Source organism: Mesoplodon mirus, assembly GCF_964341445.2.
Source record: "Mesoplodon mirus genome assembly, chromosome: 13".
NCBI classification, from domain to species: domain Eukaryota; kingdom Metazoa; phylum Chordata; class Mammalia; order Artiodactyla; family Ziphiidae; genus Mesoplodon; species Mesoplodon mirus.
The window spans coordinates 18,906,963-18,931,300 of NC_138989.1; the positions used below are offsets into that span (position 1 = coordinate 18,906,963).

Below are 24,338 nucleotides of genomic sequence, written 5' to 3' on the forward strand. Positions count from 1 at the left end.
CATCCCCACTGCCCCGTCCCCCCGACACAGGCATCTCTTAGCTCGTCCATCTCTGTGCCGTCTTCCCCGTGCCTGTTACTGTCTTCCCCACCGTCTCCACCATCAGTGAACATTTATTGAGCACCAACAGTCCCCTACAGAACACACAGAAGGCGCAGCCCCGCCCCGAGGGCCCGGCCCTTCAGCAAAGCCACCCCACTTCAGCCCAGGGTGGCCTGTGCGGCCACGGCGTGCGTGGGGCGGGGCCGGGGGCTTAGCCGGCGGCAGTGCACCTGGGACAGGGGCCTGAGGCCTCTGCCAGGCTCCAGTTGGGGGTGGAGGTTGTGCCACTTTCCTGAGAACAGAGCAAATAAATAAATGGAGAGGCCAGGGTCTGAGCCCCGGTGGGCGGAGAGACTGGTGTTGCTTATGTGACTCCATGGGAGTGAGACAGGCGGCCAGGAGCCCCGCGCCCAGTGGGGGAGGTGGGGCTGGAGGCAGGAGCCTGGGGACCAGAGGGTCCTGGGGCCCCCCTGGCATCTCCACCTGGCCCTCACCTCTGGGGGTCGAAGGAGGGTGCGGGGGACACCCCAGGAGGCGCCGCTGAAATGCGGGTGGACTAGAAAGGGGCGGTGGAGGGGACCCTACTCCTGCCTGCAGCCCCTAGAGGGGGGCGTCGTCAGTCCTCCACCTGGGGGGATAACTCTGCTGGTGGCCGTCACAGCTGGGGTTCCCCACGTTGTCCAGAGGCACCACCACCTCGTCCGGGTTCGAGTTCTTGTTCAGTTCCACCACGCGGGGCACCACCGAGGACCAGCGATCTGTAGTGAGCGCGGCGGAGGGAAGGGTGAGGGTTGCTGGAGAGTGCACGTGCAAATATTGAGCACCTTCTGTGTACCGGGCACTCCACAGGGCTCTAAAGGAGGAGGTATATTATCCCTGTTTTATAGAGGTAGAAAGTGGGGCTCAGAGAGGTCACAGAGTCCGCCCAGGAACACACAGGAGTAAATGAAAGAATAAGAATTCAAGCCTGGGTCAGGACGCCTGAGTGCCCGTGACCTCTCCACTGCATCTCATGCACTCAGCTGAGTGGAACGGAGGGGCCCCAGGCCTTCACAAGCAGCGGAGGAAGCTCAGTGGCCAGCCCATCAGACCCTTCCATTCTACAGATGAGAACACTGAGTCCCAGAAAAGGGACAGGACTGCTCAAAACAAATCAGAGATGAGGAGGACCAGGGCTCCCCCTCTGCACCCCTGAATGTCCCCCACCCCTCCACTCCGCCCTCTACTCACCCCTGCGGAGGCGGCCCATGGTGTGCGAGAAGCCGTAATACTGGTAGTTCTCATTCTTGCCGGGGTCCTCGTTAATGATGCCCAAATTCTGGTTCCAGTGAGACCAGTTTACCTCGTCCACCCTGGTGGGGCCACAGCGGAGGGAGGGTCAAGGGGAGCCCCCCAGAGATAGCACCCCTTCCCCACCCCCAGGCAGCATCCCTGTTCCAGCCTCCCAGCATACCCTCCTACTTTTTTTTTATTCTGATAAAATATATATAACATAAAATTTGCCATTTCAACCACTTTTTTTTTTTTTTTGGCTGCGCCACGCAGCTTGCAGAATTTTAGTTTCCCTGCCAGGTGTCTGTCCTGGCAGTAAAAGCACGGAGTCTTAACCACTGGACCGCCGGGGAAGTCCCCCTCAACCACTTTTGAGTGTACAATTCAATGGCATTAAATACATTCCTAAGATTGTGCAACCATCACCCCTACCTATTTCCAAAACACTTTCATCACCCCAAACAGAAATTCTGTACCCATTAAGCAATAACTCCCCATTCCCCTTCCCACCAGCCCCTGGTAACCTCTGTTCTACTTTCTTTCTCTATGAATTTAACTATTCTGGACATTTCATGTAAGTAGAATCATTCAGCATGTGGCCTTTGTGTCTGGCTGCTTTCCCTTAGCATCATGTTTTCAAGTTTTATCCACAATGTAGCCTGGATCAGTACTGCATTCCTTTTTATGGCTGAATAATATTCCATTGTGTGGAAAGACCTTATTTGTACGGCTATATATCCACTCATCTGTAGATGGACACCCTCCTTCTTGATATTCTTACTCTTATTATTGAGACACCCTCCTAAAGTCAGGTTATACCTTTTGGGGCCCAAATGGGCTCAAGATAATTTTTCCTTTCTAAAATTATTTTTAAGTTATTTTCATTCAGTTTCCATTTTTTAAGCATTTTTTCCTATGGGTCAGGACCCAGGAAGGAAGATACATTCTCTGTTCCCATTTTACAGATGAGCAAACCGAGGCTTGAACTATTCATCCAAGGTTACAAAGCTGATAAATCACAGTCGGGGCTTGAACTTCAAATTCAAATTGAACAGGACTGACTAGCTGGCCTGTGAGGTGGGGGCTATCATAGCAGAAACTGACTTTGCCTGACTCCAAACATGATGCTTAGGCTCTGTGCTGGCAACCACATTACAAAGACTGAGTCCCCTTAAAAGAAAAGATTCACCCAGGGGTTCCCCTAAGAAGCTGGCATTCCCTGTGCATCTGGGTAAGGTCCCAAGCCCTGGAAGCTGCTGATAGCTCAGATTCCCCCTTCCGGCCGGAGACCTGAAACCCACCCCATTGGTTCGCCGACAGAGGGCGGTGCCCTGTGATGAGAACCCGCCTCTGAGTCTGCTTCCTCCACCAAAGGACAGAGCAGTAACACCTGTTGAATCGGGGGGTGTCTGTCCCAACATGCGTCAGGTGCTGGCCGTGCACATCTCACGTGCCAACCCGTCTAATCCACACAGATGGCCGAGGGAGTGATGCTATCATTGTCCCCATTTCACAGATGAAGAAACCAAGGCTGAGAACTAAACCAACTGGCCCAAGATCAGCTGGTGGAACTGAGTTCTGGTTGGGCCCATGGGGGCCTCAGTGGCTCGGGAAGTGGCAATGGGTAGAAAATGTAAGGACGCCCGATGGTCCTGTCCTGCCCACTCACCCGGCCTCACCTGAAGCACCACCTGCGGTCTGGAGTGCCGTCTGAGCTCTTGCCCACGGTCACCATCTCGCCGGAGCGGAAGGCCTTCCTCAGGAACACAGGGAAGGAGCGCTCGATGTCCAGGATGGTGGTGGCCCACTGCGGGGAGGGACGGAGGGCGGGCAGGCATGGGTGAGCCGCCCCCAGCCTCGCCTAACTGCTCTCAAGGCAGGAATGATTCAGTGGGCCAGTCTGGGCAAAGAACTAGGCTTCCCAGCTCCCACTGCCTCTGGATTAAAAACTCAAATACCCACAGGGGCCTGGCGGAAGAAAATGAATGAAGAAGGACCAGTAGCCTGTGCCCCAGGACACCATGTGTCCCCTCGGTGCTGGGCATCCCCAGGGAGGGGTGGGGACTGGTGCAGGCCAGGGGGTGCACGTCCCCCACCCTGTGTAAAGGGGGCAGCCACCTCTCATCTATCTGAGCGCTGCCAGGCAGGAATGTGAGCTCACCTTGCCAGCCTTCCAACCTTTCAAGAAAGGCCAGAAATATGGATTTTTCTATGAAATCTCTCAATTTAAAAGTTTTGCATTAATTAAAAAAAATATGGTGATGCAGGAAAAAAATAAATCTGGGCTGGTTAAATCCAGTCCATAGGCTGCCAGTGGCATCTTATGAGTTATACCCAGTGGGGAAACTGAGGCCCGGGGAAGTAAGCAGTATGGATAAAGGTTAAGAGCAGGTCCAGAAGGTTCCCTGAGACCCAGACCTGGGAGGAGGACCCTGGAGTTTTTTCTCACTGCGCCTTTTCCTGGAAATGTACCAAGTGATGGTAAACGTGGATGCTGCGTTCCCGGGCCTTGCAGCGACAGTGAATTTATTGGGAACCCCAGTTCTTGAACTGCATGCACCCAGGCGGGCTGTGACGCCCACCCCCAGGGCCTCTGCTGTCTAGGACTGCACAACAACCTGTGGGAAGCAAAGGCAGCAGCTCCCCAGTGCCCACGAGGCCCGCATCTACATCCAACCACATCTGCTTGGCGGGGGGCAGGTGGGGAACCTGGAAGCTACCCCTGGGCTGGTAAAAGCCCCTCTGATGAGAATGCTGACGCTTCCCGGCTCTGGGGTGGCCTGTACGCATGCCAGCCTTGTCTCTTGGGCCAGGGTGGGGCACGGAAGCTGCCCCCCAATGCTCACTGCAGAACCCTCACTGACATGTGAAATGTGATGCTCTTTGAGCATTTCCTGTGCCGACAGAGCTCGCTCAGTGGAGCCGGGTGAAGCTGACTGTATACCACAAATTGGACCACAAGGGAATCTGAGTCCACTGCTAGTGGTCAGGCAAGAAGCCACCTGGAAGTGTGTTAGACGGCTCTGGGAAACAGATGGCGGTCTTCGGTGCCCATTTTACAGACAAGGCAGTGGAGGCAGAATGAGATGGTGCGGCTCGCCCAGAACGCAAGGCCGAGGAGGTGAGGCGGGTCAGGTGGGCCCATCTTAGAAGGAGAAGAGTGGCTGGCGGGGGGGATGGGAGTCCTGGGGCCTCACCTGCAGCTTCCAGATGTGCTTGCTCTCCTTGGACACCTGGCCCACCGTCTCCCCCATGAGGGCGATGAGCATGTTGAGGAGCAGCACGAATGTGAGGATGATGTACGTGACGAGCAGGATGATGAAGACTGCAGGGTACTTGGTGCTGCTCAGCATCTCCAGGTCGCCCATGCCGATGGTCAGCTTGAAGAGGTCCAGGAGGAAGGTGCTGAAGGTCTCGCTGTCGCGGCACGAGGGGTACGTGGGCACGGTGCAGTTGGTGTGGTCCTCGCTGCAGATCTTCATGTTGGCACACGGGTTCAGGAGGGAGACCAGGGCTGTGGGAGGGACGGCGGTGATGGTTCACCAAGGGTGAGGACCCTTCCCATTTGACGGAGGGGAACGCTGAGGCCTGGTGAGGGGAGAGCGCTGGCCCAAGGTTACTAAGCGAGGAAGCCATGCCAGCAGTCACATCTGGGCCCTCCTGCATGCAAAGCCTTTGCTCTGTCCACAGACTCTTGTTAACAAGGAAGAGGTTCCCAGGACCTAGTCCAGTGGTTCTCAACCGGGAGTAACTTTCCCCCAGGGCACCTTTGGTAGGTCTAGAGACATTTTTGGTTGTCACAGCTGGAGGGGGGAGCATTACTGGCACCTAGTGGGTAAAGATGAGGGATGCTGGGACTTCCCTGGCGGTCCAGAGGTTAAGACTCCGCACGTCCACTGCAGGGGGCGTGGGTTCGATCCCTGGTCAGGGAACTAAGATCCCGCATGCCATGCGGCATGGCCAAAAAAATTTAAAAAAAAAAGAAAGACCAGCAATGCTGCTCAACATCCCACCATGCACTGGACAGTTCCCACCACAGAGAATTATCTGATCCCAAATGTCAGCAGTGCCAAGGCTAAGAAAAATCTCACCGTGCCTATTGTTCTTAGAGGTCTTGGGAGCCTGGAATGCCAGCATTCTGGGGGCAGACTCTCTCGTGTGCTCCTGTTTCCCAGCTCACAGCAGCCCAGAGAGGAAGGGTGGAAGAAGCCGTTCTCACTAAGGCCCTCACCCCCTCTAGACATCTCAAACTGATCGTGGTGCTCATCCCTTCCCACTAAACCCAGAAGAAGCTTCAGAGTCCTTCTCAACACAGTTTAGCACCAACATGTGCATCTGCTCCTACACCATTCACAGCAGGGAGCATGAGGGGGCTGAGCCCCTTCAGTCAGTGGGGCATAGACTGTCACCATGCCTTCAACCTGGGATTACAGTAAGCAGGTTCCAACTCATATACTAATGCTATTCAAATCTGTAGCGACGGCTGAAATATGTGTTGAGAAGGATTCTGTGATCCATTAGCAATGTCTGTCATGGGCACAATAGTGGGAAACAGCAGCACATGTACCATGTTTGGGATATGTCAGCCTCAGAATGCGGATCTAGTGTTCCCTAGCAGGAGAAGCCCTGGGACCAAGCTGATCACTAAGTTGCTACTTTGACCCCTAGGTTTCTGGCTCAGTTTCTATATTTAGGACTGTGGTACGTCTGGACTCTTGATATGACTTTCAAACCACTGGAGAACCCTTGACAATCTGTCTGGTTCTTTCCAGTCCTACTCCTGGTAGGGGCAGTTGGACCCTGTCCCTCTCTCCCCATCTAAGCTAAGGCCACAGTTCTCCTTCTCCAAAATAATCCACACAGAGCCTTAGCACCATCTGGGTTAAAATATCACCATCATCAGATTCCTGCTGCCAGGGCTGGTTCCTAGACCAACCTCCTCAGATGTGAATGTGGCCTGGTGAAGCCTGAGTTGGCCACTCCCTTTTGGATACTGGGCATTGGATGGCAGATCACCCACCCCTTGGGAACCAGCCCAAAAGCTTGATTATTTTCCCCGTCCCTGGTCCTTCCCCCATGGTCTGTGCCACTGAGGTCCCACAGCATCAGGTCATCAAGGAGAAAGCCTATTAGAGGGAGCCAGTGCTGAGCCTTAAGAAAGACCTGGGCTGGGGCTTCCCTGGTGGTGCAGTGGTTAAGAATCTGCCTGCCAATGCAGGGGACACGGGTTTGAGCCCTGGTCTGGGAAGATCCCACATGCCGCGGAGCAACTAAGCCCATGCGCCACAACTACTGAGCCTGCACTCTAGAGCCCGCGAGCCACAACTACTGAAGCCTGCGGCACCTAGAGTCCATGCTCCGCAACAAGAGAGGCCACTGCAATGAGAAGCCTGCGCACCACAGCGAAGAGTGGCCCCCACTCACCGCAACTAGAGAAAGCCCGCGCGCAGCAACAAAGACCCGACGCGGCCAAAAATAAAATAAAAAAAATAAATAAATTTATTAAAAAAAAAAAAAAAGAAAGACCTGGGCTGGTAGATGAATGATTAAAATGCACCCTCCCCTGTAACCACACCCCTTCAATGTGGCTTTGTAGCTCCTGCCACCAGGAGGGTAGAGTCTATTTCCCACTCCTTGAATCAAGGCTGGCTTTAAGACTTGCTTTGGTCAATAGGGTGAAGCGGAAGTGATGCTGTGCCAGGCAGTGACCTTGAACACTTCCGCTCACATTCTGGGAACCCTCAGACCACCGTGTGACCAAGTCCAAACTAGCTGGCTGGAGATGAGTGACCCCAGGGAAGACAGCGAAGTCACCCCCAACTGAGGCCACCCCCTAGCTACATCAGTCAGCCAGCAGCCAACCCGCCAGCTGAGCACAGACACAGGAGCCCATCAAGATTAGCCAAACCTGGCCCAGGTCGGCACAACCACCCAGCTGGGCCACAGACTTGAATGTAATCGTCAGTGGTGGTGGTTTTAAGCCACTAAGTTTTGGGTGGCTTCTTTTGCAACAATAGCTAAGACACCAGTTTTACCATTCCCTAGCTTTTTATTTAACCTTTCTAAGCCTCAGTTTCCTTATCTGTAAAAGGTGATAAGAAAGGCACTTCCCTTACAGACTTGTTGGGAGGATTAAATGAGGCAGGAATGGGCAAGGACTTAGCCCAGTGCCAGGCACACAATGAGAACTCTACAAACGCTGGTTATTTTCCTCCACACATTGTGGTGGCCGCTCCTGTCCCAGTACCACCCCCGCCAGGCCCACCTGGGCACCCGGAGCTCACCTGAAGCGTAGCCAATCATGAAGAGCAAGTAGACCAGCAGGAAGCGGAAAAGATCTTTGAAGAGGATCTAAAGACCCCGGCGGGAATATGGAGGCAAAGATGAGACACATGGTTTCTCACTTTCCCAACACCTCATCCCAAATCTTCTCTCCAGCTCCACCCTGTCCCTCTCTGATGTCCAGGCCCTGCCCACCGCCCCCACAGCACCCCACAGCCTCAAGGCCGCCAGCACTGTCTGTACATATGTGATGTGTGTGGCTTCCTCCAAGGACACACAAGTCCAGAGGAAACCCCCCCACCCCATACCTTCTGGATCATGATGCTATAGGTCCCTGTCAGCTTCAGCCCACGGGTGAAGTAAAGGGCGTTCATCCAGCCCAGGACCAAGGCGAAGACCATGACAGCCAGGTAGGCCTCAATCCCCGCCAGGTAGAGGGCCGCCGAGACAATCACCAACACAGAGTAGATGAAGCTACAGGGCAGCAGAGATCACAAGAGGGGCCAGAGGGGAGAGAGGAGAATGACGCCCTGGAGGGGGAGGCAGGCCCTCAAGCCCTCTAGGTAGTAGCACAGTCCAATGACACCCAGAAGAGAAACCATGTGGATTCATTGGGTTCCCCAGCATCCTGTTAACCTGAACGCTCAATTAATTGGCAACTGATATGTGTGTAATGGCCCTGAGGCCCTACCAGAACCCAAAGTGATGTCCTTTGGAATTGGTAGAGAAAGATTCAGTGGCGATTTTGTGGCTAAGTGAATTTTCATTGTTCTCTAACTCTAAGGAAAAGGGAAAAGAAGTAACACACACATAACAACACATCCTGTGCCCTAGGCAGACATCATTAATCAACCCCAGCACTCTTTCCCACTAAACACAGACATAGCCTCAAGATTCTTAACATGGGCACTCCTGGCAGACATTAGCAATTAATCACAAGCATAAGAGGTTAAATTATTTCTATCCATGGTGTATACGGTGATAACTCTTTAGCAACCAGAATCTTGCTTTAACCAGAAGACCCTTTTGCTTGACACTGGCCTTGTCCTGATCAGGCTGGGTGAATTCACTCCTAACAGAGTCAGCCCCTATCCCACTACCAAACCTGGATGATGTCCCTTCCAACCCCACCTTCCTCACCCAGAAGCTGCCACCCCAGGGACCTCTACTCACTAGAGTAGTTGGAAGGAGCCATCGATGAAGAGAGAATTCACTCCAGGGCATTTCTTCATGAACAAGTCTTTGATCTGGAGGAAGGGAGGGGGCGTGTGAGACAGGTGGAGCCAACAGAAGTGCGGAGGGGAGGAGAACGGAGCTAAAAGAGGTGGAGGGAGAGGAGGGGGACGGGCAGGGTGGGCGGGGGGAGGAGGGGGGAGGCCAAGCACTCACGTTGGTGAAAAAGAACAGGACCCCGGTGAAGAGCGTGATGATCTCGCCGGCCAGCCTCAGGTAGTCCACCGTGGTGAGGTAAGGGTATGGCGGCTGGGGGGCAGGGAGCATGCAAGTCCTCCCCCAGCCCCACCAACAGCTGGTCCCAGATCCATATGTTCCCCAATGCCCCAAACATCTACGTCCTGTGGAGCCTCCTCCCTCCCTCACCCTCTTCCCCCTGGGTGTGGGGTAGGCACCTCCCCATCCGTTTCTTTTTTTTTTTTGGCTGCACCACACAGCTTATGGGATCTTAGTTCCCCCGACCAGGGATTTACTGAACCCAGGCCCTCAGCAGTGAGAGCACGGAGTCTTAACCACTGGACGGCCAGGGAATTCCCCCTATCCATCCCTAAGCCTTCTCCAGTCCCTCCCACGGGGGACCCCGCTGTGCCCCAGCTTCTGCCTGGCTCACGGTCACTCACAGTGCCCTCCAGCGGCTGGTAGTAGGCGGTGAGGGTAAAGATGACCATGGCGCACAGATAGGAGGCCACGTTGATGTAGAAGGAAACGGCACCAAACTTTCGCCACTTGTCCCGAAGTAGTTCATTGATGGGTTCCACGGCCAGCATCTCGTGGCGATTCTGTGGAAGGCGGGGTGGTCAGGGGGCTAGACAGGCTGACTCCAGTACGCCTTCCCCCACCCTCTGCCGTGGGAGCACTTTTTCCTCCTAATTCATTCTTCAACGACACCCAAACTTCTGCACTCGGCATTCGAGGCTCTGCCCAATTCTCCCCCAGCTTACCTTTCCAGCCTGTTCTAGACTCATAGAACCCAGAGCTAGAAAGATCCCTAAAGAATATCTATTCTTGTGGTCCCCAAACTCCAATCTGTGGATGGTGCCAAGCCGCTGGCAGCAAAATCACCTGTGGAGCTTGTTAAAAATATAAATCCCTGGGCTTCCCTGGTGGCGCGGTGGTTGGGAGTCTGCCGGCCGATGCTGCCGATGCAGGGGACACGGGTTCGTGCCCCGGTCCGGGAAGATCCCACGTGCCCCAGAGCGGCTGGGGCCGTGAGCCATGGCCGCTGAGCCTGCGTGTCCGGAGCCCGTGCTCCACAACGGGAGAGGCCAAGACAGTGAGAGGCCCGTGTACCGCAAAAAAAAAAAAAAAAAAAATTCCTGGGTTCCAACCTCAGAAATTCTGATTCAGGAAGTGGGACTTGGAAATTTAGACCAAGGATAATAAATACTTGACTCACCACAATTTTCCAACTCTGAACCCAGGACAGACATCAATAATTGAGTCCCACACAATAGTTCGCTATACAGTTCCCTGGGCAGACACTACCAATCAATCAGAGTTTGCAGCAGAGATGCTAAACTTCCCACCATCCCCAATCTAAATCAAGTTGGTCACTAATTTCAAAGATGAGGGAAGTGAGCTCTGGTAGGGGAAAGGCATCTGTCCAAGCTCACAGAGCCGGCACTAGAAGGGAGACCTTCTGCACCCAGGACCCAGCACTTTCTGCCCCATTTGTACAGCATCCTGTCCCTTTAACGACTTGAGTTTCTTTATCATCAAGGATTTGTGCAATTATGTAGTCACAAAGATGCCACTGCAGTGTTATTCCTGATAGTTAAGTGCAGAAACAAACCCAAATGACCAAGAATAGAGGAATGGTTAATTAGAATGTGGTACATTTCCACGCAGCAATGATATTGCAGAAGAATATTTAATGGTGCAGAACGATGTTCATAAAATACTCCTAAGTTAAAAAAAAAGAGCTTTTAAAAACTTCATATAACAAATGCTAATGATAATAGCTGACACATAATGTTTACCCTGCACCAGGCTGTTCATTTGGTCCTCCCAGCAACCCAATGGGAAATGCTCTATCTTTATCCACATGGTACAAAAGAGGAAGCTGCAACTCAGAGAGGTTGGGTAGTTTGTCCGGAGTCATACAGCACGTAAGTTACAGAGCCAGAATTCTGAACCAGTCCTGCTTGCCCCTGAAGCCCGACCCTTACAACCTCCCATTTCCCCCCAGTGCCAGATGCTGTTCTGGGCACTTAGTTGGCCTCTTCTTCTGCATCCAGTTCACAGACCCACCACTTTGGGCCCCTCCTTCACTGGGCCCCATCTCCTGCCCTGATGCCTACCTCGATCTTGCTGTTGTACACCAGGATCTCCAGCACAGAGGCCTCTTCCCCACACGTGTCCAGGGAGGAGAGGTCATAGAGTGAGGAATACACTGGCCCATAGGCCCAGTCCTTGAACTTGCGGGACAGATGCCTGGTGTCCTCGTCTGTCACCTCCCGACGGATGATGTGCTGAAAGATCTGCATGGGAGGACGAGGGTCAGGGGGTCCTCTGGGGGGCAGGGAGCACTGCTGCTGGGCCACACACATTGGAGGGACCCTGGGAGCTTGGTCAGCCCATCAAATAGCACCTCCCCAGAGAGCAGGATGGAGGGAAGGGTAAAATATTTACTGAGCACCTGCTGTATGCCGGACCCTTTCCTCACATCATCTTGTCTAATTCCTTCCCTTACCATCCTGGTTGACAGATGAGCAAACAGAGGCTCAGAGAAAAGAAGGATGTTCCCTGAGGCCACACAGCCCACTGAAGCCAGACTGAACCCAGGTCAGCCTTAAGAATCTGAGTTGTCATGAGTATCTTCTTTACATAATTAAAACAGCAATTAATCCATCTTACTGATCCGTTAAATCTAGTAATAATTATCCTATTCGGTCCTTCTTATTGCTACTCCCACTATCTCTGGCTTACACACAGGGGAACTGGGGAACAGATCCAGGTGGGAGTCCCCCCAGGCCACAGAGTTCAATAGGCAAAGCCAGATTTTAAACCCAGGCCTTTTCTACCGCCTCAGGACTCTGGTATAATTGTGATTTCAGTAATTTTTTGCTATATTTTTAATAGAGGAATAATAACCCTTACCGATTATTGAACACTTATTACCCATCCCAGGATCTTTTTTTTTTTTTCTTATTTTTTTTTTTATTAGTTTCTGCTTTATAACAAAGTGAATCAGTCATACATATACATCTGTTCCCACATCCCTTCCAGGATCTTTATTAACAGCTTTAAGTGGATCACCTCATTGAGTTGTCAGAACACTATATACCACAGGGCACTATTGTTATCCCCATTTTACAGATGAGGAAACTGAGGCACAGAGCGGTGAGATGCCTGAGGTGACATGCTGGGAAGTGGCAGAGCCTGGCCTTGGACCCAGGTGCTCCTGACTCTAGAGAACCCCAGATCTGGTTCTCAATCAGGGCGATGGGTGCCCCCCACCAGGGGACAATTTGGCAATGTCTGGAGACATTTGGGGTTGTCACAATCAGTGGGGGGTACTCCTGGCATCTAGTGGGTCAAGGCCAGGGATGCAGCTAAACATCCCACAATGACACAGAGCAGCCCCACGCCCCAGAACATCCAGACCCAAATGTTACTAGTGCCCAAGCTGAGAAATCCTGCTCTAGGCCCTGTGCTGTGAGGCCAGAGAGGGAAGCAACTGGCACACAGCCACTCAGCAGGTTAGAGGCTGAGTCAGGACCCCTGCCATGGAGTAGAGGGGAGTACTTCAGGGCTGCAGCTCTGGAACTCAGTTCTCTGTCAGTGGCTTGCCCTGGCTGGTGGGAATGGGGCAGTGAGCATCCAATGGGGTGGGATGAGCAGAGAGGCTCTGGGATGAGGTTGAATAGCTTGGCTGGACAATAGGGAGCCATAGCAGGTTCTTGAGCTGGGACATCTGCACACTGGGGTTGGCAGGATGGGAGGTGGGTGTGCACATTAATAATAACGCATGCTTGGGCCTCCCTGGTGGCGCAGTAGTTGAGAGTCCGCCAGCCGATGCAGGGGATACGGGTTCATGCCCCAGTCTGGGAGGATCCCATATGCCGCGGAGCGGCTGGGCCCGTGAGCCATGGCCGCTGAGCCTGTGCATCCGGAGCCTGTGCTCCGCAATGGGAGAGGCCACAACAGTGAGAGGCCCGCGTACCGCAAAAAAAAAAAAAATAATAATAATAACACATGCCAGCAGCAGTCCCTCCCCTGTGTGTGTGTCTGTGTGTGTGTGTGTGTGTGTGTGTGTGGAGGGGCAAGAATGGGTGTGTGCCCCCGGCCCTGCACTCACCCCAATCTTGCCCGTCTTGGCGGCCATCATGAGGGGCGAGAGGCCGTCGTTGTTGAGCACGGCCTCCAGGTTGCTGTCGGGGAAGAGGCGGGCACACTTGAGCAGCAGCAGGTCGTACATCTTGGTGACGAACTTGGTGTTCTCGCGAGTGTTGTCAGCGATGGCCACCAGCGCGTGCAGCACTGTGTTGCCACGGGAGTCCTGGCGCCGCATGTCCGCCTTCTTGTGCGGGTTCTCTGTCAGGTAGTTGACGATGTGGGGCTGGTTGGTGCAGGCCGCCAGCGACAGGGGCAGCTCACCTGTGGGTGAGGGGGTGGTCAGTGACAGGGCCCCGGGGGCAGACACCATGACAATGGATGCAGTGCCCACGGTCAACGTGGACGAGCCCCGGCTGACTGCCACGTGTCTGGAGGCGATGCCCCCGGGTAGACGGGATGGGGGTCATTTGACTTGGAGGCTGTCAGGGATTCTTTAAGGGACTTTGTGCCTGAACCCCAAATAACATGTGCCTTTAAGCAGGGGTGAAATTTAAAATCTTTCATGGGTCCAACTGGGACGTGGCGGTGATGGTATTTGGGCCCTGCAATCCGACCACCAGTCCCAGCTTAAGTCAGACTGGAGGACGCGAGTGCTAAGGGGCGGGGACACCCCATCACAACCCTCTGATCCCATCACGATCCCACTGTAGAGATGGGGAAACCGAGGCTCAGGGCAGTGTGGTGACGCTCTACTCCTCAAAGACCAGACCTCAGTGACCAAGACCAGTCAGGCGGCCTGCGTACCGGGTGCTGTCTGGGCCCATAGCCAGCGCAGCCCTGGCTGTTTGGGGAGGGGTCAGGGCTGCCAGCACCACCATAGGCCCCCAGCCCCCAGCCTCTCCCCCGTGGGCCCCAGGCCCCACCGGGCCCCTCCTCACCAAAGTAGAAGTAGCCTCCCTCATCCTTGGGCTGGAAGAAGCGTCCCCGGGCCTGGGCGTGAACATCGGCACCTTGGGCCACCAGGAGCTCCACGTAGTGTTTGCAGCGGCGCTCGATGGCGATGTGCAGGGCGGTCTGGCCTGGGATGGGGTGGGGGACAGTCACCGGGGGCAGAGACTCGACCAGTCGTGGGAGGCGCTGGGGTGCAAAAGGGAGAAATCCACCCGCGGGCAGCAAATAGACCTTCAAACATTCCCGGATGTGGAGTCTGATGCCCGAGGTCCCAGATCTGCTGCATCATGCAAGCAGGATCTTAGGCTCAAGCGATATCCAACTTGGAGGGTCCCAAATGTGGGAACTTTTCAGACTCAAAAGAGGCTTTCATCCTAGAGGAAACAGCGGCATCGTGGTCTCACAGAATTTGGGAGATAAAATTCACAGCCTTTGAATCTGCATATCCAGGAATCTGGAAGGTCAAGTTGGATTCATAGATCTCAGAATTTAGACCCAGGGAGCTGGCACTGGTGACACCTGTGCCTTTTTGAGCTGTTGGCTCACAGAACTATTACAACACAGCCTCAGAGTATCCAGAACCTGAGCATCTCGGGTCCAGATTTCCAGGTTCATGGCCCCTTTGGCTCACTGCTTCTGAGAACCTTGGAACCTTTGATTCTGAAGCTCAGAACATCAAAGTTGGAAGGGGTAGTTATTGTCCTTTCGTCCGTTCATTCATTCATTCAACAACTGGTTCCTGGGGACGTGCTGGCACTTGGGGCCCAGACTGAAGCTCTCAGCTGGGGGGATGGTTGGACAAGTGAAGACGGTGCCCCCCTCCCGCCCGGCCCAGGGCCTCACCTCGGTAGTAGATGTCCCGGAAGGGTGAGTTGATGAATTCGCGCATGTTGCCCGTGCGCTCAGCGATGTCCAGAAGCACAGGGATCGTGTCGTTGCGGCCGTTGCTCAGATTCAGCAGGGCTTTGGGCAGGCAGGTCTTCCCCGTGGATGGCTCTGTGAGGAGAGACGTGCAGGAGAAGGGGCGCTCGGCCTGTGGCCCAAACTGCTGGGCAGCTGTGGACAGGGCACTGGGCAGGGAGTTGGTCCTCCTCTCCGAGCCTGTTCCCTATCTGCTCCCCATGGTACTGAGAAGGTCAAATAAACTCAGAGGAGCAGAAGGGTTTTTTTGGGGTTTTTTGTTGTTTTTTTTTTTTGCGGTACATGGGGCTCTCACTGTTGTGGCCTCTCCCGTTGCGGAGCACAGGCTCCGGACGCGCAGGCTCAGCGGCCATGGCTCACGGGCCCAGCCGCTCCGTGGCATGTGGGATCCTCCCGGACCAGGGCACGAACCCGCGTCCCCTGCATCGGCAGGTGGACTCTCAACCACTGCACCACCAGGGAAGCCCAGGAGCAGAAGTTTTTTAAAACGTGGGAAGCTGCAGCCTGTAGAGAGGTTGGTGTTTACCAAAGCATATTTGGAGAGAATTTAAAAAAATCAAATAAAAAGGGGGAATGCTGGGTTAAACAAAGCCAACCGTATTTCTTCACTACAGGACTTCTCAGAACCTTTAATCTGGTAATGAGGACCGTGAACCTCTAAAAGCAGACCCAGGAGGCAGTCTTTGCCTGCCTATTTGCACATAGATCCTTTTCCCATGAAGCGATTACACTAGTGCCCCTAGAGGGGAGCAGAGGGAGTGCAGCATTCCCCAAAGTGGAGGCTGTGAGCCATAGTGAACATGAAATTACCTTCGAGGATTTGGGGGCTTCTGCAGATGCAGCGATAATAACAGTAAAAACCCGAGCGTGCAAGGTTCCATCCGCTTGTCAAATCCCTCCTGTGAAGTCAGTCTTCGTTTTGTCCTAATGGGTCCTTAACCTCACTAACGCTTACTGTCCCTTTGCAATTTTCTTTCCCTTGTATTAATTTTTATGGTCACATGAGTTGATTTATATCTTTAAAAGAGCGAGTCAATGAAAAGAGTACTTACCTGTGAATCAGGCAGGGGGCAAAGCGGCCAGATACAGGAAGGGGATCAGGAAAGGGATGAGGAATGGGAAAGGCAGGTGTGGGCTGAGGGGCCCACTCTGGGGCCAGGTCTTTGGGGGCTCGAATTGGGCTTTGCTCCTGATTTCTGTGTGACCTTTTCTGCTTCAGTTTCTTGTCTAGCTAAACTGAGGCTACAAAGGGAAACTGTGGGACTTCCCTGGTGGCGCAGAGGTTAAGAATCTGCTTGCCAATGCTGGGGACATGGGTTCGATCCCTGGTCCAGGAAGATCCCACATGTCACGAAGCAACTAAGCCCATGTGCCACAACTACTGAGCCTGCAATATAGAGCAGGCGAGCCACAACTGTTGAGCCCGTGAGCCACAACTACTGAAGTCCACGCGCCTAGAGCCCATGCTCCTCAACAAGAGAAGCCACCGCAATGAGAAGCCCGCGCACCGCAACAAAGAATAGCCCCTGCTCGCCGCAATTAGGGAAAGCCCACGTGCAGCAACAAAGACCCAACACAGCCATAATAAATAAGTTTATATATATATAAAAGGGAAATCGTGAGCTAATAGGTATTTGTTGATGAGCCCAGAGCCAGGCAGATGGGAGTCTTCAATAAGTAATACTGCTGCATTTATTACTCTACGAGAAATGCTTTAGAGCCTCTCCTTAGGTGCTGCGAAGTGGGGAAAACGCAGAGACCTGAATTTCTGTCCCACCGCTCCTAGGAGCGAGGTTGCTTGGACAAGCCTCGTTCTGGTTACTTTTCGCTACACCCCTGGCACCCAGCCCAGAGTCGACACCAGGTAACTATGTACCGAATGATAATGGACTCCAGTTCCCCATCTGCATAAGGGGGAGGGGACCCCAAACACTGGCCGAGGCCCCTGGGGATTCTGTCCAGACACACCCGCACTCAGGGGAACCTCAATCAGTCCGTTTTCTAATTGTCAGGCAACTCATGATTCTCCACGCTGACCTCATTATCTTTCCCTCCCCAAAGCCCAACCCGGTCTGCATGAGTCCCCTCTGTAGATGATGGTGTCCCCAGTCAGCCAAAACTTTTGTGTCACTCTTATCTTTTTCCTCCCTTCTCCCCACATCCAGCAAGTCCCACAAATTTTACCTATTTCTCCAACCCCTCCACCACGCTCCATCTCCACTGCCGCCAACCTGGCCCAGCCACCATTTCTCTCACACACCTGGTTTCCACCAGCCTCTCTGGACGTCCCTTAATCCACTTTCCACATAGCGACTAAGTCCAACTCTGGTCATGGTTAGCCACAGGGCCTTTGCACATGCTGTTCTTTCACCTCCTCTCTAATCCTTCCTCCACCTCTTTTCATCTGGCTAACTGCAATTCATTCAGACTCAGCTCAAGTGTCACCTCCTCCTGGAAGTTCTCCCAGATTTTCCTGATTAGGTCAAATTGTCCAATACAGCCTCTTGTGGACACACATTACAGTTTGTAATTGTGTATTTATTTCTGTGATTGCTTGATCAAGTTGGTCTCACCCTCGAGACTGAGAGCAACTTGAGGACAGCGTCATATCTGCTTCACTCACCACTTTCGCCCCACACCAGCACAGAGCCTGACACTTGGTAGGTGCCCAATAACCACCTGTTGAATTAATACACATTCAGCAAAGGGGCAAGCTGGGCACTGCAGGGAATTCCAAACCACAGGAGCTCAAGTGGTTTGTGTGGGATGTGGAACTAGACCCTGGATTTGGACTTCCACACCCCCAGGCCCAGGCTGTAGCAGGGTCCGGGGCTGCCAGCCTGGGTCCTGGTATAAGAAACGAAGAACGGCGGCTACCCAGAAATGGGGAGGGGCTGCAGTTATGGACTTCACCAGCAGGTGGCGAAGTGGCTCTGCCCACGAGGGGATGAGTGGAGGCTGGAGCCAAGGGCCCTAAATTAACTGCCAAGTTGGAGGTTGTGTGTGGGCGGAGGGGAAGGCCGGTCACTGACTCCCCTAAGAATCAATGAGCTCACGAGCCTCTGGCTAGAAAAACACGCAGGGGCAAATCCAGGTTTTGTGGAGTCTGAGACTTACACAATTTGGGGATCCTGTTAATGGAAGCGAACACACAATTACGAGTTCCAGATTAGGTCCAGGGCTACAAGGGGCCAGAGCAAGCAAGGGGCCTGAAGCCTAATTAATGGGCCTCACGGTAAATCCCCCTCTACAGATGCATTATTCTGTACAATTTCAGGGCCCTCTCCCAGCCTATCTTAGGGTCCCCCACCCACCCTCATGCAGACACACTGGCCTGGGGGTTCCCAGCCTAGGCTTAGAGCCCCCTTTCAGCTCAGTCCTGAACTCAGGAGAAGCCAGAAGCCTTGGCAAGCCCAGCCTGGCGCTGTTCTGTCCGCCGAAGCACAGGCACCATGACCCCCATCTCACAGGGGTTCACTCCACCCCAAAGCTCCCCACTTTTTCCTGGTGAACTTAGGGGGCCAGGTGGGGCCATTTGGCCGGGGCTTAAATGTGGGTTATCGCCAAATGAGATTCACCATCACGGAGACCCTCTCCGCAACTCTAAGTTTGTGCCCCAAACGAGGCCACAGCACCTGGCTGGGCACCATGAATGAATATTTTTTGTAAGACCGGTAATTCTCTTCTGATGGACACAATGATACAGCATCGTATCGTTTTGGTGTTCAAAGAATCTGGCTGATAAAGGTATATGTGAAAAATATACTGCAGACCCGGTCAGCCTACTTTCGCACTTAATTTACCTGAAGTACCTAAAGTCTCCAAAAATGGCCCCTGATCTCCCTGAAGCTTCGTCAGCCCCGAGCTGTTACCATGGCCGGCCCACCCGAGACAGGCCCTCCTTCCTAGCAGGTGCCACAATTCTTAACATTTTATATGGATTTGTGGAGTCACTCGGCCAGTTAATTACAGCTCACCTGGCACCGGCACATAGCAGGTGGCTGACTTGGGTGGAGAGGCTCACAGTCCACCTTCCCCGATTTGCAGGGAAGCCCTGGGGTAGCGGAGGGAGCTAGTGCCCCGAGGTGGGTGTTCTGAGCCTGGACGAGGCTGGAGAGTGAGCTGTCTGGGCTGAGTAAGCCCCAGGGCAATGGTGACTGGGCTCCAGCCTATAGCGGGGAGCCAGAAAGCTGGGCGGGGAGGGGGGCAGAGCCTCAGAAGCAGAAGCAGGAATGCCCTGCTCCCCACTCCAGAGCTCCCCTCAGAGGGGGCAGGAGCTCCTGGGACCCCAGCTGCCTTGTGCTTGGCACTATGGAATTCTCTGTCCTCAGAGGCCAGGACTATGCTATGATTATTCCCCAGGGTACAGATGAGGAAATTGAGACCCAGAGAGGCCACACATCCCTTAAGTGGTAATGGTGCGATTTGAATCCAGGTGGGTAGACTCTGCTCACCTATGACACTAATCTTTTCATAAATGAAGGCTGAATGAATGAACAAAGAAAGGCAGCAAAGCCCCAGAGAGGTTAAGTAATATGGTAAAGGACACACAGGACCAGACTCCCTGTCCAGTGCTCTTCCTGGCTAGTGCAGCCCCCTAACCCAAGGAAAAATGCTGAGGGGAAAGGGGGCCCCCAATGCCAGGCCTCCCCCAACCCCCAGCTGGCCCACCTGCTATTCCTGGGTGGCTTACCCCGGAACTCCTCGTCAGTCAGCCGCTTCTTGTGGGTCAGCAGGAAGGGGAGCAGCCCGTCCAGGTCAGCGGTGGAGCCCCGAGACACGACGTCAAAGAGGATAGGCCGGTTGAAGACTTTGAGTATGGGAGGTGGCTGGGGCGTGGGAGCTTTGGGGCTCGGTGGCTGCTTCCTGAAGGGGGAGGAAGCTGGGTGATAGGAGGGCTCATCCTCTCCCCACCCCACAGTCTCTAGCCTTAGGGGCCCAGCGATTGGGGGGTGGGGGCAGCTGGAGCCCTAGGGAGGGACCAGACTGAGAGGAGAAAGACATCTGGAGACACAAAGGAATGTTTTATCCCAATAGACTGTACCTGGTACCTACTGTGTGTTGGTTGGAGACAGACAGAAAGAAACACACAGCCCATCCATCCACCCACCCACCCATCCACCCACACATCCATTCATCCATCCATCCATCCACCCATCCACCCACCCATCAATCCACCCATCCATCCATCTACCTACCTATCCATCCATCCATCCATCCATCCATCCATCCATCCATCCATCTACCTATCCATCCATCCACGCACACACCCACCCATCCACCCATCCATTCTTCCATCCATCCATCCATCCATCCGTCCACCCACCCATCCATTCACCCATCCATCCACCCATCCATCCATCTACCTATCCATCCATCCATGCACCCACCCACCCATCCATTCTTCCATCCATCCATCCACCCATCCACATACCCACCCATCCACCCACCCTCCATCCATCCATTTGTCATTTATTAAGTACTTAAGAATATATAGACTGGAAGAGACAAAGATAGTAAGAAAATAAAGGAGGAACACCAGACTAAAAGATAAAGCAACTCTATCTTTTATTTAATCATTCACTCCTTGATTTATTCATTCAACAAACATTTGAGACAAATGGGGCCATGCACATAGGTGCTTAGTCCAGGCCCCACCAAAGTAAATACCCAATAAATGTTAGCTGATATTCCTGTTATTATTTAGCACCTACTGTGTGTCCAGAGTCTGTATGTGTGGGAGAAATGCCGAGCTACAGAGGCAGGTGGAGACAGAACAAGGTGGAGAGGGCTGTGGGAGAGGAAGCAGTGGAGAAAGAAAAACGGGAAAAAACACACATTCATTCAGTCATTCAATAAACATTCATTGGGCACCTACTGTGTGCTAGGTTTTGAGAGCCAAAGAGCTGGAGCAGCACTAGCCCAGGGGCACCATGAGGGCAGGGATGCCCTGTGTCATGTCCTCACGCACCCAGTGCCCGGAACATACAAGGGCGAAGAACAATCTCTGAAAGGAAGACAGGATGGAGAAGAGAAAGAGGTGGAGATGGGGAGGGAGAAGAGGCGGTGTAGGGGAGCAGAGAGTGAACCACGACAGAGGTGGCGGGGCCAGAGGGGGAAGGGACACTGAGGCAGGGGCTTCAGGGCAGAGAAAGCCAGCGGCTCACCAGGGGGAGTGGACAGCCGCTCTCCCTCCTTCCTCTGCCCGGGACCCAGATTTTACACCCCAGGGCAGGGCCTCCAGTGATGGGGGGCCAGGGAAGGGGGAAGAGGTGCTTCCTGACGATGGGGGCACACAGGCTAGGGCAGCCCCCATTTTATCTGCTCCTGAACTGTGACCTTTGAGCCAAAAAATGAGATGAAGTAACACCCTCGCCCCCAGTCCTCACCGAGGCAGCCTTCGGGGTCTCTGAAGACCTCAGCCGCTTAGCCACCTCCCAATTCCTCTGCGGCCCCCCCAAAGCCGTTAGCCCTGGTTGTCTAGGGTAATGGTGGGGATGAGGGCTTGAAGGAGGGGATCTGAGGGAGGGGAAAAGGAGACAGGGAGCCCACCAGCTTCCAATGGGACCTTCGAGGGATGGGACACCAGGGCACTTTGCTGCCCTGGGCCTGTTTCCACCTCCGCGTGGAGGTTATGCAATTTGTCCAGTACAGCATGTGGACTGCGAGGCCCCATTTCTTGGATACATTGAGCCTCTCTAGCCTTGGGCCCCTGTACATGCACTTCCCTCCACCTGGAATACCTTCCTCCCACCACCCGCACTGTGTGGCTGCCCTTTTTCACTCCTTAGCGTTGGGCTTAAATGTCGGCTGCTCCAGGAAGCCCTCCTGGACTACCTTTTCTGTATCAGCTCCCCTCTCCCACCTCAGCACCTCCCCCAAAGTGAACTGTCTAATCACTTGCTTATTACCTGTCTTGCCCTCCAAAATGAAGGTACCAGTGACAGCTACTCAGTGTCTGAGCTGAGTAGGGGTAACATCTGGTCTGACTCACCCCTGGAGCCCCAGGGCCAACCGCCCTACCTGGCATGTGGTGGGTGCTCCAGAAACAGTCACCGAACAAATCGGTGGCTCAGTGAATAAATAAAGGAAACAAAGCAAGGGCTGAGGAGGTGAGTGTGCTTCATCCAAGCGCATAAATGAGTCTGTGATCAGCAAGGGGGAACAGAGGAGGACCAGGGGACAACAGGACACCTGCAGACTTCAAGACTCTCCTCCAGACACACACAGAGGCCTGAGAGAGGTTTTCATGGGCGGATGGCTGGGCAGAGAGATAGCAGATGAATAGATGGGTCAACAGATATTTGAATGAGTGATGATGGACAGATGGACCGGACAAGTGGATGGGCAGATGGAAAGGTGGGTAGCTGACTACAGAGAAAGAGAGGGAAAGAGAAAGAGAGAACAAAAGAAAGACATGGAAATGAAATGAATGAATGAATGATGAATAGTGTGATAGCTGACTGGCTGGATGAACAGAAACAGTGAGTCGATGGGAGAATGGATGGATTTGGGGTAAGTATATGGTGGATAAATGGAAGGTTTGTTGTATGAGTGGATGACTGGCCAGATAGATGGCAGATGGATAGATGGGTAGATAGATATTTGAATGAGTAGATGATGGATGGATGGACGGACTGGACAAGTGGATGGCTAGGTGGAAAGATAGGTAGCTGGATGAGTGAATGAGTAAATAATGGATGGATACACAGATGGATGGATATACAGATGGATGGATAAGTGGACAGATGAATGGATAGACAAGTATACAGAAAGGTGGACAGATAGGTGGATGGACGGATGAGTGAATAGGTAGACAAATGAATGAATGGATAGAAGGATGGATGGATGGGTGAATGGATGGATGGATGGATGGATGGATGGATGGATGGATGGATGGATGGATGGATTCAATACAGAGGAGGAGACCCTCGGCCAGGCAGCCAGCAATACTCACTCTATGACCTTCCTCCTCCACCTCTTGTTGTCACTGGGGTGCTGACGATAGGTGCCATAGTCAAAGAGCGAGTCCATGGGCGCCTTCTTGGGCCCAGGCACCACTGAGGACTCATACAAGGTGGACTCCAGCAGGTCGATGGGGTTGGGCACGCCCTTGCGGAAGGCGCCCTGGAACTTCATGCGCAGGTTTGGTCGCCCATCGCCTGGGCCAGCGGGGCGACCACTATCAGCCGGACAGGGCGACGGTGAGCCGTCCTCCCCCTCGAACAGGTTGGCCAGCGAAGAGAGGGGGAAGGCCTCCCCGCCGGGGATGCCACTCTCATCCCCGGGGGGCTCGGCTACCTCCCCAGGCCCCGCGCGGGGGCCTTCGCTGGGATCTGCCATGCTGCCCCTGGACTTGTCTGCACTGCTCGGCCTGCAAGGGAACAGGAGGGGAGTCAGGCCGGCTTCAGGAAGCCCCCTCCCACATGGGCAAACAGCACTGCTGCCAGCTTCTTCAAAGCCACCGTTGTAATGACAGGGGTTCAGGGTGGCCACTCCCAGATGTGGTTGGCCGCCAGCCCCCAGCAGGAGCTGCAACAGAGCCTCTTTCAGGGACCTGGAAACATGAGTCTGCCTCGGGTCCAGCTACCCTGGACGTTAGCTGGAGGAGAAAGGGCGTCAGAGTCACACTGGGTCCCCAGATCTGGAGCCTGGGGCTTACTCCTGGCCAACCAAGCCAGCTTTGGGGCCGCCAGAGCAGGGTTCAAGTTCCAAGCTCCACATTTAGCAACCATGTGATGCGAAAGTGGATGGTTCACAGCCTCAGTTTCCTCACCTGTGAAATGGGGATGCTGAAGCAGAGAGCACGTGTTCCAGTGGCCAGTGCTGTGCCTGCCACACCGTAAGCACCTACTACAACATAACCATCAAATCTATGCTTAAGGGACACTAGGTGCTCAGAAATACTCATGAACCCACTGTGGGAGTCAGTAGCCCTCAATTTCCCAGCACCATCATTATGACCCCATTTCACAGAACAGGAAACCAAGGTTCCGAGAATTTAGTTAACTTCCCACAGTGCACAAACTCTGTTCCCCAGTGCCAAGCACTGACCCCTTCCCTCTCCTCTTTGCCTGGTTAACTCCTGCCCACCTGCAATCCCAGCTCATGTCCATTCTTCTGGGAAGCCCTCCCTGACCATTTGTTTGTGAGATTAGTTAATTCCTGAGCTGTGAGCATGAGAAGATAGGGAATGCATCTGTCTCGTTCACTCCTGTGACCCTGACACCTAGAAGGGTGCCACATGGACACACAACCTGATGACAAAGGTATTATTTGTTCCCATTTGTCAGATGAGGAAAATGGAGCTTTAAGAGGGGAAGTCACACAGCTTGTAAGGAGAAGAGTTGGACTTGAAC

The 24,338-nt window shown here is 53.7% G+C and overlaps 1 protein-coding gene across 1 annotated transcript; it reads right to left on the reverse strand.

Annotated features, from left to right (window-relative positions):
* Positions 1-142: 142 nt before the first annotated feature.
* On the reverse strand, positions 143-23,350 carry TRPV4 (transient receptor potential cation channel subfamily V member 4). Its single transcript, XM_082641022.1, has 15 exons — positions 22,937-23,350; positions 19,673-19,845; positions 14,902-15,054; positions 14,046-14,186; positions 13,130-13,428; positions 11,130-11,309; positions 9,450-9,608; positions 8,986-9,078; positions 8,770-8,843; positions 7,905-8,070; positions 7,599-7,665; positions 4,512-4,828; positions 2,994-3,121; positions 1,273-1,394; positions 143-800 (listed from the first exon to the last, which is right to left on the reverse strand). Exons 1-15 carry the CDS (start codon positions 23,320-23,322, stop codon positions 643-645), a joined length of 2,616 nt encoding a protein of 871 aa, XP_082497148.1. The 5' UTR covers positions 23,323-23,350; the 3' UTR covers positions 143-642.
* Between the last annotated feature and the right edge of the window lie 988 nt (positions 23,351-24,338).